At 65.4% G+C, this 14,536-nt stretch overlaps 1 protein-coding gene across 1 annotated transcript; it reads left to right on the forward strand.

Moving 5' to 3' along the window:
- Nucleotides 1-511: 511 nt before the first annotated feature.
- CHLRE_07g332300v5 (uncharacterized protein) lies at nucleotides 512-14,255 on the forward strand. Its single transcript, XM_043064210.1, has 29 exons — nucleotides 512-751; nucleotides 884-921; nucleotides 1,223-1,391; nucleotides 1,718-1,772; nucleotides 2,070-2,171; nucleotides 2,412-2,474; nucleotides 2,989-3,117; nucleotides 3,390-3,480; nucleotides 3,778-3,917; nucleotides 4,570-4,716; nucleotides 5,053-5,156; nucleotides 5,497-5,653; nucleotides 6,068-6,141; nucleotides 6,473-6,563; nucleotides 6,907-6,954; nucleotides 7,290-7,385; nucleotides 7,604-7,670; nucleotides 7,959-8,071; nucleotides 8,274-8,441; nucleotides 8,865-9,073; nucleotides 9,369-9,636; nucleotides 9,964-10,234; nucleotides 10,465-10,693; nucleotides 10,918-10,987; nucleotides 11,297-11,357; nucleotides 11,602-11,706; nucleotides 12,060-12,195; nucleotides 12,570-12,690; nucleotides 13,116-14,255. Exons 1-29 carry the CDS (start codon nucleotides 648-650, stop codon nucleotides 13,218-13,220), a joined length of 3,531 nt encoding a protein of 1,176 aa, XP_042922778.1. The 5' UTR covers nucleotides 512-647; the 3' UTR covers nucleotides 13,221-14,255.
- Nucleotides 14,256-14,536: the final 281 nt, after the last annotated feature.

Genomic DNA, 14,536 nt, shown 5'->3' on the forward strand with positions numbered 1-14,536 from the left:
ACGTCCATACAGTACAGTACACAGGACAAGGGGCAGCTCAGGGGCCAGGAGGCCGGCCTTGAAGCTGCGCCGGTACGCATTTGGTGCCGCTGCCGCTATCGGAGCTGCTGGTGGGCAGCTGATGCATGCCGCCTGCCGCCGGAACCTGCCGGAATGCACGGCGCTTAGGACGTACATCCAGGCGTGGAGTGTTCAGTGACACTGCGGATAAGCGCTGCTGCAGCTGGACAACAGTTTGCAACGAAAGCTTTAAATAGCTGATGAGGTAAGTGGACCATTTTCGGAACCCTGACACATGCCGTATGTCGAGCTAGGAGACAAGACAATACAAGACAGGGGATGCCCACATTAGTTGGCAGCATTTGCATGCGATTTGTTGTAAGGCTCCTCAATGCCAAGGCAGGGCAAGATAGGAAGTCCAGCGTGGCGTGCCGGCGGGAAAGCGAAGGGATCGGGTGCCCGGCGTCGCCTTAAGAATGTGCCCAGGTTAACACAGTTGCATTCTTGAAACACGAAGCGAGTAATTCGCTAGTGTTATAACGTGGCACAGACCCGGTTCCTGACTGGTTTCGGCGAGAACATTTTGTTTTCTCGTTTGGCATATCCTGATTCCTGCGGCGTCTGGTTAGCTACAGACTGTTGTACACATGAGCGTAACGATGCAGCAAGCTGGGCATGTGACGACGAAGGCGCCAGCAGTGAACTCGCGTTCGCTTCTGCCAGGGCTGGGCCGGTCGCCCGCGCTCATGTCGTAAGTGTTCGGTTGCAACTGTCAGCCGCATTCAAGTAGAAAGTTATGGCGTGGCATGCCCGACAGTGACGAACGAACTTGTTAGTGGCCTTATCCATCTGTCAATGGTGGACCCGTTCCGTTGCGCTGCAGGCGCCTTGCGCAGGGCGGTGCGCGCAGAAGTGCTGCTGGTAAGTGGCAGCCCTGTGCTGGAATAGCAAGAATTCCAACAACCTACTCCGGTGTCTGCTAGGGTTTGGCCTGTCCGGGCCTTCCACCTCCAGGTCCTGTGTTTTCCCGTCGAGTCCGAATGCCTGGCTCCCCTGGCAGGCCGAACTCCACCTTGATTGTCCACTTCACATTGCCCAACACGCCGAAGCTGCTGTGTCCAACTCCAACTCAGAACTACGCTTCGCCAACACCCAACCTCCCCTCCCACCGTGACTCCCTCCGACCGTGACTTGCCGCGCTCCCCCGCCCCGCCACCTTCAGGCCTCGGCAGCGCGGCGCTCCCGGCCCGGCGGCCCCAGCGCCCGGCGCCAGGCACCGCTCGCGTGTCGGCGTCGCTGCAGGCAGTGGCGGCGCCGGCACACGCCGCCGCGGGCGCTGCGGGCGGAGCCAAAAGGAAGAGCAAGGGACCAGCGCCCATTAGTCAGGCCAGGTGCGTAAGTGTGCGTGCGCGTGTGCGTTTGTTGGGTGATGAGCGGATGCCTTTCTCCATGGAAGACCGCCCCCATTCACTACATCCAGCGCATGGGGGCATGCGTGACGGGTTGTGTGATGGTGCCCCTGCCGCCCCCGCGCTAACGTTCATTCGCACGTGCCCCCGCACCAGATCCTTATCCGTAACCTGCCTGCTCTCTCCTGACCCCCCCCCCAAAGCTCCTGACCCCGAGCCCTGCCCCCGGGCCGGGCGCCAAATTCGTGGCTGAAGGGACCTACTCGTTAGCATGGGCGCATTATACCTCTCCCACACTCCTGCTCCAGGTTTGACGATGTGGGTCTGTCCGCCACGGCCGAGCAGCTGGGTGACACCTACACGGTGAGCGGGCCGCTCGGGAGGGGGCGTGGGAGGCGCGTTGCTGTCGCCACACCAAGAAACCTAGAGGGAGTAGTTGACAGAAGGCCCTTGTGCATGAGGCTGGGCGTGCATGTGAGGCACGCGCCGGCTCTCCCCCCGCCGGCTCCTCTCCCCCCCTCCGGCTCCTCCCTGCCCCGGCTCCTCTCCCCCTCTGGCTCCTCCCCCTTCCCGGGCTCCTCTTCCCCCCGTTCTCCTCAACTACCGTGTGCCACCCCCTTTCCCCGTGCCCTTTCCCTCACTCCTGCCCCCCGCCCCCAGGTGCGCCTGCGGCTGGACGCCCCGCGCGGCATGACGCTGCACTGGGCGGTGGACGACTGGCTGCTGCCGCCGCAGGCCGCGTGGCCGGCAGGCACCGTCAAGGTGTGGGCGGCAGGAAGGCGGAGGGGGGCGAATGCTTGGGATGCGGGGGAAGTTGGAGATGGGGTGGGGTGGGATGGACAGATCCGCCACGCACACCGTGTCTGAGCACCCCATCTCTTCTTCGTCACACTGACATGCGGACCCTGTGCAACCGGGGGGAGTTGGGGTTAGTGCACTGGAGCTGACGGGAGCTACGTGTGTTTGTGCCCGTGTGCTTGCCTCGTGTGTACCACGTGGCAGATTGATGACAAGGCCGTGCAGACCGCGTTCCGGGACGGCGCCCTGGAGCTGACCTTCCCCGCGGTGAGGAGCTGGATGTGTGTGTGTGCGTGTGCGTGTGCGTGTGCGTGTGCGTGTGCGTGTGTGTGTGCGTGTGCGTGTAAATGTGTGCTACCAGCCGTAACTAGACCAAACAAACAACTTGCGGAGCACAGGGGACTCTGGAGGGGCTGGGTGGGGGCTGAGGGATGGCTGGGGGCGTTGGAGTGGGTGCTTCGGCGGTAGGCGGGCAGCGGGCGATGTAAGTATCGTATGGGCCCTATGGGGGAAGGACTGCGGACACCGCGGAACGACGTGCTGAGTGCATCTGCGAGAGACACACCTACGTAGAGCCATTTGCGCGGCTGGCCCCTGCCTACCCCTGCTGACGGTGTCGCCACCCGCCGCACCCCCCGCCCCCACCCCCGGCACTTCCATGTGCACAAACCGTTCGCATGTATGACTTTGGCCCCCTCGTGCGCAGACGGGGCGGGAGGTTAGCCATCCTGTACCGCTTTTCCAACCATCTTGCAACCCCCCCCCCGCCCCCCGTGCGCAGGAGGTGTGCCCACACCGCCTCACGTTCGTGCTGAAGCAGACGCAGGACGGTGAGACCTGGTTCAACAACGGCGGCTCCAACTACGCTGTGCAGCTGCGCGCACCGCCCATCGACTCCTTCGTCAAGAAGGTGAGACGGGACGTCACTAGTCCACTAGTCTGTCGGTTAGTCAGGCAGTTCGGCCGTTAGGCAGTTAGGCGGTCACGCCGCAATGCACCCCATTCCTTACCGGCCGTGAAGGCTGCCGCATCGCCCTCCCGCCCGCCCACCCCCTTCAATTCACTTCGTCTACTTGCCGGTGACCGCACGCTTACAAACACGCTCATTGCCACACTGCCACGCACACTCGCACACACACTCGCACACACACACACGCACGCACGCACGTTTCCCCGCATCAGGTGCTGGACGCCGAGGGCAGCTTCAGCCACTGGTCGCTGGTGCAGCGCCTCATGCTGGCCACGGAGGTGCTGGACGCCGCGGACAGCGCGGGTGAGGCGGGGGGGGGGAGGGGGGTAGCCATCCATGGGCGGGAGGGAGGAGGGAGGAGGGAGGAGGGAGGAGGGAGGAGGGAGGAGGGAGGAGGGAGGAGGGAGGAGGGAGGAGGGAGGAGGGAGGAGGGAGGAGGGAGGAGGGAGGAGGGGAGGGTTAAGGCTGGGTGGGCTGGACGCACACACACAAACTTGTTGTTATCGCAAACACAGCCCTGCGTGTTTCCGTCCTTGTGCTTCTCTGACACATGCCAAGTGACACACGCACCTACACACCCACACACATCCACGCCCACAGGCCCTGCGGGCATGGCGCTCATGTTCACTTGGCTGCGCCTGAGCTCCACTCGTGTGCTGGACTGGTACCGCAACTCCAACTTCCAGCCCAAGGACATTGCGCACATCCAGAAGCACGCCGGCGAGCGCATCGCGGAGAAGGTAGGGCGCGGTGCGGGTTACGAATGGGCCATCGAGTCTTACCATACATAGAGGCTTGCCATGACACTCACCTTCTTTCTCCCTCGATTTCAGTTCCTCCCTCTGTTTCTCTGTTATGCGTATTACATATGCACACACACACACACACACACACACACACACACACACACACACACACACACACACACACACACACACACACACACACACACACACACACACACACACACACACACACACACACACACACACACACACACACACACACACACACACACACACACACACACACACACACACACACAGAGACACACACACACACACACACACACACACACACACACACACACACACACACACACACACACGTTGTAGCGCGCCCAGGGCGCGGCGCATACAATGCATATGGGTGCCACTCGGGGTCAGGTCATTCGTCGATCGCCCGAGGGGGGGTTCCAGGCTTTTTGCGGGTAAGTATGACTACCGGGGTCGACGCGGCTACAAGACGCTCGGTATCGGTAGGTATCCGTAAGTAACTCCGTCGCGCCGTCTGGGCGGGCTTCGTTTTGTTGTTTTCTTTTCAACACACACACACACACACACACACACACACACACACACACACACACACGCGGCTGCTGCCACCCCACAGGCCCGCTCCTCCGAGTACGCGCTGAACCGGCTGCTGGCGCGCGGCGCGCTGGCGGGTCTGCCGCGCGGCGGCGGCAACGGCGACGAGATCCGCATGGGCATCCTTCACATCATGCGCGGCAATGGCATCCGCGAGGGACACCGCCCCGTGAGTGCTGGTGATGCCTGATGGCTGGGGGCTGCGGGCGCTGAGGGCTTGGTTGGGCTGGGTTGGGCGGGCGGGCTGGGTTTGGGAGGGCTGGCGTGCAGGCTGGTGTGGTTGGCAGGTGTTCGAAGGTTGGTTTGCAGGCCCGCTTTTGAATGGCTGCACCCCCCGTTTTCACCACTGCACTTGAGTCCCCCAGCAGAGCCTTTAGCACCAACCCATCCAAGCCTTGACCCGCACCCCTGCTGCTGCTGCTGCTGCTGCTGCTCCGCCATCCGCTACTTCACTTCATATTTGATACACACCATCCCATGGATGGCTACCCCCCGCACCCCCCAGGGCTACGACGAGCCGTTCCTGGAGCAGTGGCACCAGAAGCTGCACACCAACACCAGCCCCGACGACATCGCCATCTGCGAGGCCTACCTGGCCTTCCTGCACAGGTGGGCGGAGGCGGCGGGGGAGGGGATTGTAGATACCAGCCCAAACTAAACCGAACCCAATGCAAAAGAGAGATGGGCATTGCCGGGTTGGGGACACATGTACATTGTACTTGGGCGATGCGCGTGCGGATGCTGTTGTGTGGGCGCGAGGCGGCGGCGAAGCGGCGCCCCCGTCCGCACTTGCGATGGGGCCGGCGCGGCCCCCTTGCACGCCCCTGACCCCCCGCCGCAAGCAATCAACTGCCCGCTGCACACCTGCCACGCGCATCCCGCCTCACGTGCACCCCCCCTCCCCCCTGCCCTCCTTCCCTCCGCGCCCCCTCACCACCCCCGCACACAGCGGCAACGCGGACGACTACCGGCGTGTGCTGTGGGAGTCCTCTGGCGGCCGCCTGACGCCCGAGATCATGGCGTCCTGGCCCAAGCCGCTCAAGGCCTGGCCGCACCACCTGCCGCACCTCATCGAGCCCTTCAAGCACTACCTGTGGATCCTTAAGGTGCGCCAGGGCGCCGCGGCGGGATGGGCGCGGTGGGGGTGGGAGGCAGCAGGGCAGAGGGGGGCTGTGCGGGGCTGCGATTGTGGCATAGAGTTGGGCAGGGCGTCAGGCGATGGGGTCTGTGTTTCCATCATGTGGGTCATGCGGCCCGCCTTGGCACGACGCGCTGTCTGCCTCTCGCTTCTGCCCAGCCCTTCCAGTGATCCCCTTCCTGCCCTGCCCATGCCCCTCCTCCCCCTCACCTCCCCCTCACCTCCCCTCACCTCCCCCTCACTTCCCGCTCACCTCCCGCTCACCTCCCCCTTACCTCCCCCTCACCTCCCCCTCCTCCCCCTCCTCTCCCTCACCTGCCCCTCACATCCCCCTCCTCTCCCTCACCTGCCCCTCCCCTCCCCCGCCCACCTGCCCCTGCAGACCACCCACTCGGGCGCCGACCTGGACACAGCCATGGAGATGGCCAAGGGCCACATGGACGACGACCTGCGCTGGTGAGGGAGGGGGCCTTGGGGGAGGAGGGGAGGACGAGAGGGGGGGAGGAGGGGAGGGGAGGGGGGAGGAGGGGAGGGAGCGGGCAGGAGGGGTAGAGGGGGAACTAAACGGCGGTGGGGTTTGGGGGCAGCTGCGTGGGTGAGGAGGCGAGTGAGATTCGTGGAAGGGGCTCGGGGATTGGAGTTTGTGTGGACCTGTTGCGCCCAAGCAGGTCAGATGGGTGGTCCACGTGTAAGGGTTTGAGCGTGATCGCCCTGGAATGCCCGGTCTTGTCCGTAGCTCCGCCCCACTCCCCTGCCCCCCGCCTCACCCGCCCTCTCGCCCCCTCAGGACCATGTACGACATCCTGGGCCACCGCAACGAGTGGTGGGTGCCGGGCAAGATCGTGGAGGCCCGCCAGCGCCTGGCGCAGTACTGGAAGGTGAGGCACGGGGGCAGGGGGCGGGTGGCAGCATGGGCTGGAGGCGGGGAGGGTTGCGGCGGGGCCGGCGGCAGGGGCAGCAGGAGGGGGCAGAGAAGAGGCGGTGAGCGCATGGAGGCGGTGGAGCGGGATGGGGAGGGGGGGAGGCTGGAGCTGAGGAGAAGGGGGCAGAGGGAGTCCTCGGTGCCGCGAGGCGGTGGCGGTGCTGTGTTGGGCGGCCCTAACTCACATGCACGGTTGCAGCGGCCCACGGTCAGGCACACCGTGAACCTCTCACAGTCCACAGACATAGCTCCAATACGGTACACCAACACGCCCCCCTACCCACAATCCTTCCACCCAGGCCCCCGGCTCCAGTCGTGACCTGCTGCTGCTGGACATTGCGCTGGAGGTGAGCAGGCGGCCGCGGGCTCGTGCGTGTGTGTGGGGGGGGGGGAGGGGGGGCGGCTGTGTGAGTGTGTGGGTGTGGGTGTGGGTGTGGGTGTGGGTGGGTGGGTGGGATGGAAGCGTGCTCGCAAAGGAGCCTACAGTGGAGCGCAGTCTCGCGCAGCCCTCGCGCATGCAACAGACACTGCTCGCTCTGCCCGTCCCAACCTTGCGTCCCCCGCCGCTCCGCTCTCATGCCTCCCCCTCATTCGCCTTCCCCTCTCCTCCTCGCCTTCACTTCTTAATCAGTCATAAATGTGATCCCCCTCTCCTCCTCCCTCTTTTTCCTCCTCCATGTAGAACTGGTTCCGCACCAGCCTGGAGCGCACGGACCTGGGCGCGCTGGGCGGAGACGACCTTGTGGAGTGCGTGGGGCTGGTGCTGCGGGGAGCGCTGGTGAGGCGGGGCGGGGGGGGGGGGGAGTACATGCATTAAGATTACGAAGTAAAGTCGTAGGTTACAAAGGTACACAGTGGGGGGGGCGAGGATGAGGGAGGAGGGAGGAGTAGGAGCACGCATGCTCGTAGACGGATGACCGCACATGTGCGCGCACCCCGCCGGCACTTCATATATGTGATTTGATCTCTCCGTTCCCCACATCTGCCCATCCACAGATCACGCACGACGACACGGACCTGCAGCAGTGCGGCTCTCTGTGGGAGCGCGTGCGGGCCACCTCGGGTGAGACCGTGAGGGCAGCAGCCAGAGCGCGGGCGCGCGAGCGCGAGGGAGCACACGGGGCGCCGAGGGGCGCCGCCCACGGGTCTGTTGCAGAGTGGTAGCGACCATGCTTCAAGGAAACGAACCGCACGAGTGGTAGCCGTTCGGGGCACGGCCCGCCTTCTCTGCGAGCCATCCTCTCCTCTCACACACCTACCTCCCGCACGCACAAACGCGTGCTTCATCGCAGCCGCGCTCACACGCCTGTACTCCCCCGCCGCCCCGGTCCTGCTTCCCTCCACCCCGCAGGCCACCCGCTGCCGGGTGAGCGCTGGAGCAAGGCGTGGGCGCTGGCGGCCCTGGCGGCTGCTGAGCGGCTGGGGCTGAGCGTGGCGGCGCACATGGACGGACTGTACGGCCTGGTGAGGGGAGGAGGGGAGGGGAAGATAGGGAGGGGAAGATGGCACGGCGAGATGGTGCGATGTGCCGCCCCGCTGTACCCCGGTGCGCCACGAAGCCGCTCCAGTCCTGTCATGTCCTGTCCTGCCTCTAACCCGCCTCCTGCCACCCCCACCTCCTCCCTCCTCCACCTCGTCCCACCTCCTCCTGCCTCCACCCCCACAGGTCCAGCCCCACGCGGAGGCGTTCGGCGCCGCCTGCCGCCTGGACTCCACCCACGTGGCCAACTTCGGCGAGGAGGTGGTGCGCGGGCAGCCCCTGTTCCTGGTGTCGCTCATGCTGCAGAAGCTGGAGCCGCAGCTGAGGGCGGCGGCGGGCGGGGCGCCCTGGCAGGTGGGGAGATGGGAGGGGGTTACATGGCAAGGGCAGCTAAGGGAATGGTAGATGGTAGGCAACTGAGGGGAGGGGGCAGGCCGAGGGGGCGCAGAAGCAGTCCCCCAACAGGCTTGGGGGTCCAGGAGTTGCACACAGCAATGAGTTCACCTGCTATGATCAGTGGTCACGTTTCCAAAGCCCGCGCCCGCGACGCGGTGCTGGGCATGCCTGAAACTCCCCTCCACTGTATTCGGCAACGACTTTGCCTGAAGTCTTGCTTGTACCGCTTTTCCAACCCTCCCTCGCCTCCCTTTCTCGCCTCCCTCCCTCGCCTTCCTCGCCTCCCTTTCTCGCCTCCCTCCCTCGCCTCCCTCCCTCGCCTCCCTCCCTCGCCTCCCTCCCGTTTCTCCCTCCCGTTCCTTCTTCCCGCGTTGGGAGTAGGTCGTGAGCCAGCCGGGGCCGGGCGGCGCGGTGGGTCTGGTGCAGGCTGTGGGGTCGCTGGCGGAGGTGCAGGGCCGCACGTACGACAAGCCCACGCTGCTGCTGGCGGCGGCGCTCACGGGGGTGGAGGACATCCCGGCGGGGGTGGTGGGCGTGCTGACACGCAGCAGCACCGACGTGCTGTCGCACCTGGCCATCCGGGCGCGCAGGTGCGGCGGGGGGTGCGGGAGGGGGTGCGGGAGGGGCGGGGGGTGCGGGTGCGGGTGTGGGTGCGGGTGTGGGTGCGGGAGGGGCGGGTTGTGGGCGGTTAGCGCAGGGTGCAGGCTGGGCGTGGTGGCATGGGGTGGGTTGGGTGGGGTGGGGTGTGTGCGGATGGCTTGGGACATGTGCTTGGGAGTGGCGGTGATGGCTGCTGGCAGAGCGCGAGGCGGGTGCGTGCGTCTTTCCCCTCGCCTGCTCACCGACCGCATGCGTCATGCCCCCCTCCTTCCGCCCGCATTGCAGTCAGCGTGTGCTGCTGGCCACCTGCTTTGACGACGGCGCCTGGGGCCAGTGGCAGGAGCTGGCGGCAGCAGGCCGCACCGCCGCCGCCGCCGTCGATCCAGCCGTTGGCGCCGTCATACCCGCGGACGCGCCCGCCGCCGTTGCTGGCGGCGCCGGCGGCGCTGCCGCCACTGGCGGTGTGCCTGTTGTGTCTCTGCAGGCGCCCGAGGCCACCAGCGCTTGGGCGGTGCGGGAGGACCAGTTCCGGCCCAGTCTGGTGGGAGCCAAGGTGCGTGTGCGGCTGCGATACTAGGTCGGGTGCTGCGAGGTTGGGTGGTGGTGCCGTGGGTGGGGTGGGGTGGCAAGGCAGGGTGCGTCGGTGTGGGCTGGGAAACCTTGGGCGTGCGCGCGCGCGGTTGTGTGCTTGGTGCAGGCAGCTGGCTGGCCCACCCACCTGCATTGCCGCGCCCCTGCCATTGGCCTCTCATATACTGAGCCATCCCGACCCTTCCCGACCGACATGGCTGCCGCCACCCATCCTACCCTTGCCTGGAGTTCCGCCAACCCCACCCCTTCCACCCCTCCATCCGCCTCGACCCGCCTCCACACCGGACAGGCGCTCAACCTGGCCAAGCTGCGCAAGGCGCTGGGCCTCAGCGGCGCCGGGCCCGAGGCCGGCGGCGTCAGCATCGGCGTCAGCGGCGTGGGCGTGCCGGCCTCCGTGGCGCTGCCGTACGGCTCCTTTGAGCGCTGCCTGCGCGAGGAGCCGCGCAACGCGGCGGCGGCGGCGGAGGTGGCGCGCCTCACGGCGGCGGCGGCGGCCGCGGCGGCGGGCGGCGGCCTGCCCAAGGCCGAGCTGGAGGACCTGCGGCGCCTGGTGTCGGAGGGTGAGGGGGGGGCTGGGGGGGGGGGGTTGTAGATACCAGCCCAAACTAAACCAAACCCAATGCAATAGATGGGGGGATGAGGAGGGCTGTGTGGGCGTGCGTGTGGGGGCCGGGCGGCATGCTCGGGAGCGGGTCGATGGCAAGGCGTAGCATGCCGCAGAGCCCACCCACCCAGCCACCCACCTTGCCGACCGCCCCTAACAACACGTGTCGCTGCCACATCCACGCAGACCTGGTGGCCCCGGTGGAGCTGGTGAAGCAGCTGGCGGTGGCGGCGGCGGCGGCGGGCCTGGTGCCGGCGGCGGCGGCGGAGGCCTGGGTGTCGGAGGCGGCGGCGGACGGCGGGCTGTCGGGCGGCTCGGCGGACGACGAGGAGGACGGCGGCGCGGCGGCCGCCATGCGCTGGCCGGCGGTGTGGGCGGCTGTGTGCCGCGTGTGGGCGTCCAAGTGGACCGACCGGTGAGGGGGCCGCAGGGTGGTGTGCAGTGAGGTGTGCGAGGAGGTGTGTGCAGAATCACACCAACGAGTGGCGTTTGTCTCGTCGTGGGGCGGGTAGCTGTTCCTTGCGCCGGCAGCGCACTCCTCCCACGTCATTCATCCCCACTGCATCTCCCTGCCTGCCTACTTACCCCTACCTAACCTGTTCTCTCGCTTCTCCCCCCCCTCTCCCCCCCCCCTCCCAGCGCCTGGCTGAGCCGCCGCGCCCTGGGCCTCAAGGAGGAGGACCTGTTCATGAGCGTGCTGCTGCAGCAGGTGGGCGGGGGCGGGGGGGGGGGTGGGGGCGGGGTTAGTGTGTGTGTGTGGGCGGGGGTTACGTTTTATGACTGTATGAGAAGTGAAGGCGGGGAGGGGGCTGGGGGGATGAGCGGGATGAAACGCCACGTCAGTAGGTTGCTAGGAGTGCGAGACGGGGGCCTGGGAGCGCGTGTGGTCTGGCGGGAGAAGTTGTGAGGGACACACCGCGGGGAGACACGCTTCCTCCCCCCTTTTTCGGGGGATGTGGTGCTCAACTCCGCCTACGTGACCCTGCCCACCCCTGCTGCTGCGCCCCTGGCTACACAGGTGCTTCCCTTCAACTACTCGTTCGTGCTGCACACATCCAACCCCGTCACACAAACGCCGGGTGAGTACCCAGTGAAGAAATGCCGGGTTGTGGGGAAGGGGCTCTTGGCTTGCAGGGCTGCCTGGGCCTTCCCCGCATCACCCGCAGAGCCGCGGCATCACCGCACCTTGACTACCCCACGCATACACACACGCATACGCGTGCCTAACCCCAGCTGTCCCCCCTCGCCTCCCCTCCATCCCCTCCCCCGTATTGTCTACCGTCTACCACCAAACTGATCATGAATGTACGCCCCCCCCCCCAGGCGAGATGCTGGGCGAGGTGGTGGTGGGTATGGGCGAGACGCTGGTGGGCAACTACCCCGGCCGCGCGCTAGGCTTCACGGCGGACCTGCTGGACGGAGGCAGCGGTGAGCCACACGCCGGGGCGGCGGGGCACCGTGGGGGCACCGTTGCGGCACCGTTGAGGGCACACACGGGGCCACCAGTCATGTACTCGTGCGGGTGGTGGGCTGATCATTCGCGCGCGCCTCCGCACGGCTCTCTCCCGACCGTTAGAGGAGTGTTGTCCTCGTCCTTTTCCTGCTGCACGCTCCCCACACGGGCATGCCGCCTGTCCCCATGCCGCCACGTGCCCAAGTTCTTCCCCCCCCTCTACTTCTTATATAATCATGAATGTAGCTCTACCCCGTTAAATTATCGTATTCATGAATGTAACCCCGTGATGTAACCCCCCCCCTGCCCCACCCTGCCTGTCTCCCAGGTGCCGGCCCCACGCTGGTGTCGCTGCCCTCCAAGCGCACGGCGCTGCGGGCGCCCGGCGCCGCCACCCTCATTGCGCGCAGTGACGCCAACGCCGAGGACCTGGAGCAGTACGCCGCGGCGGGACTGTACGACAGGTCGGGGCGGGGCGGGGCGGGGCGGGTAAATAGTCTCAATCCCAAAGTCAACAATTGCCACCCCAGAACCCAGAGAGCGCGGAGGAGAGGGGGGCGAGGCTCAAGGCACTGCCGCACTGGGGGCGCGAGGCAGCTGGCGCGGGTTGCACTGTGTGTGCTCTCTCGTCGTGAGCGGCTACAGGACTGCGCCACAGGGCGACTGGGTTCCCTCTTGACACGGCCTCCAGGCTTCATCATACCACTCGTCGTCAGTTGGGCCCATGCCTGGCACGCCCGCTCCGCGCTGTATGGCTTTAGTGCCCATCCTCACACGCCCCCTCCTGCCTCCTCCCCACCTCCCCTCCCCTCCCTTCCCCCTCCTCCCCACCTCCCAGTGTGACGCTGCAGCCGCTGGTGTCCACGCCGCCCGACTACGCCTCGGAGCCGCTGATGGGAGACCCGGGAGCGCGCACAGACATGCTGGGCCGCCTGACGGGGCTGGGCAAGACCGTGCAGGTGCGCGCGCGCGTGTGTGTGTGTGTGTGTGTGCGTGTGCGTGTGTGTGTGTGTGTGTGTGTGTGTGTCTGAATGCTCAAGGGGGAAGGGCCGACACTGTGCATGCGCGCGCGTGTGTTCATGTTTCATACTGGAGACACGGGGTGGTAGTGGGTGATTCGCCATCTCCAGTATGAAACATGACGGATTGAGACAGCGTCAAGACGCGCGCACGTGTGACGCGTGACTGGGCGCATGGGGGTGGGGGAGGCCTCACCAATTCACATGCGGCATGATACGGCTCAGTTAACACTGTCCGAAATCTTGTCTACCCGCTCCCTTATCGCTACCCCGCCGCGCCCCCCTCTGCCGTACTTCGCTACACTTCTGTCAACCAATCTTTGCAACCCCCCAAACCCCACTCCCCACTTCGCTCCCGCTCCCAGGCCGCGTTCGGCGGCCGCGACCAGGACGTGGAGGGCGGCCTCACGCCCGACGGCCGCCTGTTCGTGGTGCAGGCGCGGCCTCAGGTGGAGTTCCAACACAAGTGAGGGCGCTAGCGAGCGAGCGAGCAGGCGCCCGCGAGGTGGCGTACGTGGAGGTATGTACGGGCAGCGCTGTGGCGGTGGCGGTGGCGCTGGTTCAGCACTTGCCCGCGGGCGAGCTTGGAGGCGTGTACATGTTTGTGTCGTAGTGGAGAGTTAGCGTTGTGGTAAGCGTTGTTTGCCAGGGTCTTCCCAGGGGGGTCCCTAGATTTTGGTATGTATTTTTCCGCGGAAAACTACCTTTCTTTCTTGTCCCGCAGCATTGTCACTTTTGGTAGCTGAAGGTTTGTTGGGTTGTTTTTTAGTCCCTTTTGGCCAGTCTTTTTTGCAGCGTCGCTCGTGTGGCGGTTGGCCGCCATTGTACAAGTTGTGACGACGTGCACGCGTGCCATGCAACATGGAACAGAGCAGTGCGTAGCAGTGCACGATGCACGGCATGTACAGGTTTTGGCAGGGCGCTCGGATGAGAGAGACAAAACAGCTGCAGTGCACTGCCACGTTGGTGCTTGCAAATGAACGTGTTGGCACGCACGGGGTCGGTCATCGGTTCGTGGCGTGGATCGGAGGTGCGTGGAGTTGTGGAGGAAGCAATGCAAGTGCATCGCACCGCCAAGGTTAGCGCGTTCTCTGTCAACTTGAATGACGAGCACAGGCTAGGGCTGTAATCTACATAAATTTAGGGCGGACCTCTCAGGCGGCACGGGGCGGGCGCCCCCGCGCCCAGGACTCCGCCTGTTCACATTTTCACGCTTTCACGCCCAGGACTCCTCTCTTGCATACGACCATCTGCCCATCTTGTTTCGACAGCAACGCGAGGCCCACAAGGGCGTCGAATCTTATCTATTGTGAGGGTTGTCGCCGCCCGAGCGCCAATCTCGTTAACAGTACCATAAGCAAACAAGGCGTTTGACCATAAGCGCAGGTCGGCAGCCAACCAGGGGGCGGGTGTTGTTTCTCTGGGTCGAAGATGGCCCCTCGCGGCGTGGGTACGGCGTGCCCCCGCTTGTCGGGCTGTCCCTTCACTTGTAATCCGCATCCATAAGCGCCAATGCTACCCACAAACGCAGTGAACAATATCAATACACCAGAGAAGTCATGGTGCCACCAGAAAATGAACAAGCTCAATTGTGGAGAGAGACATACGGTAGTGCTAGGCTTGGAAGCAGCCACTGTGCTTGGAATGCGTAATAGCTCACTGGTCTAGCAGTCTAGCAGTGTCTAGCAGTACTCCGCTTATCTATTGCAGAGGGGTGGCATGGGGTACCGATCCTCTGGTCACCCCAGGTCCCCGAGGTCCGGGTTCCATTCCCTGCCGTCCCGAA

Source organism: Chlamydomonas reinhardtii, chromosome 7 (genome assembly GCF_000002595.2).
Source record: "Chlamydomonas reinhardtii strain CC-503 cw92 mt+ chromosome 7, whole genome shotgun sequence".
NCBI classification, from domain to species: domain Eukaryota; kingdom Viridiplantae; phylum Chlorophyta; class Chlorophyceae; order Chlamydomonadales; family Chlamydomonadaceae; genus Chlamydomonas; species Chlamydomonas reinhardtii.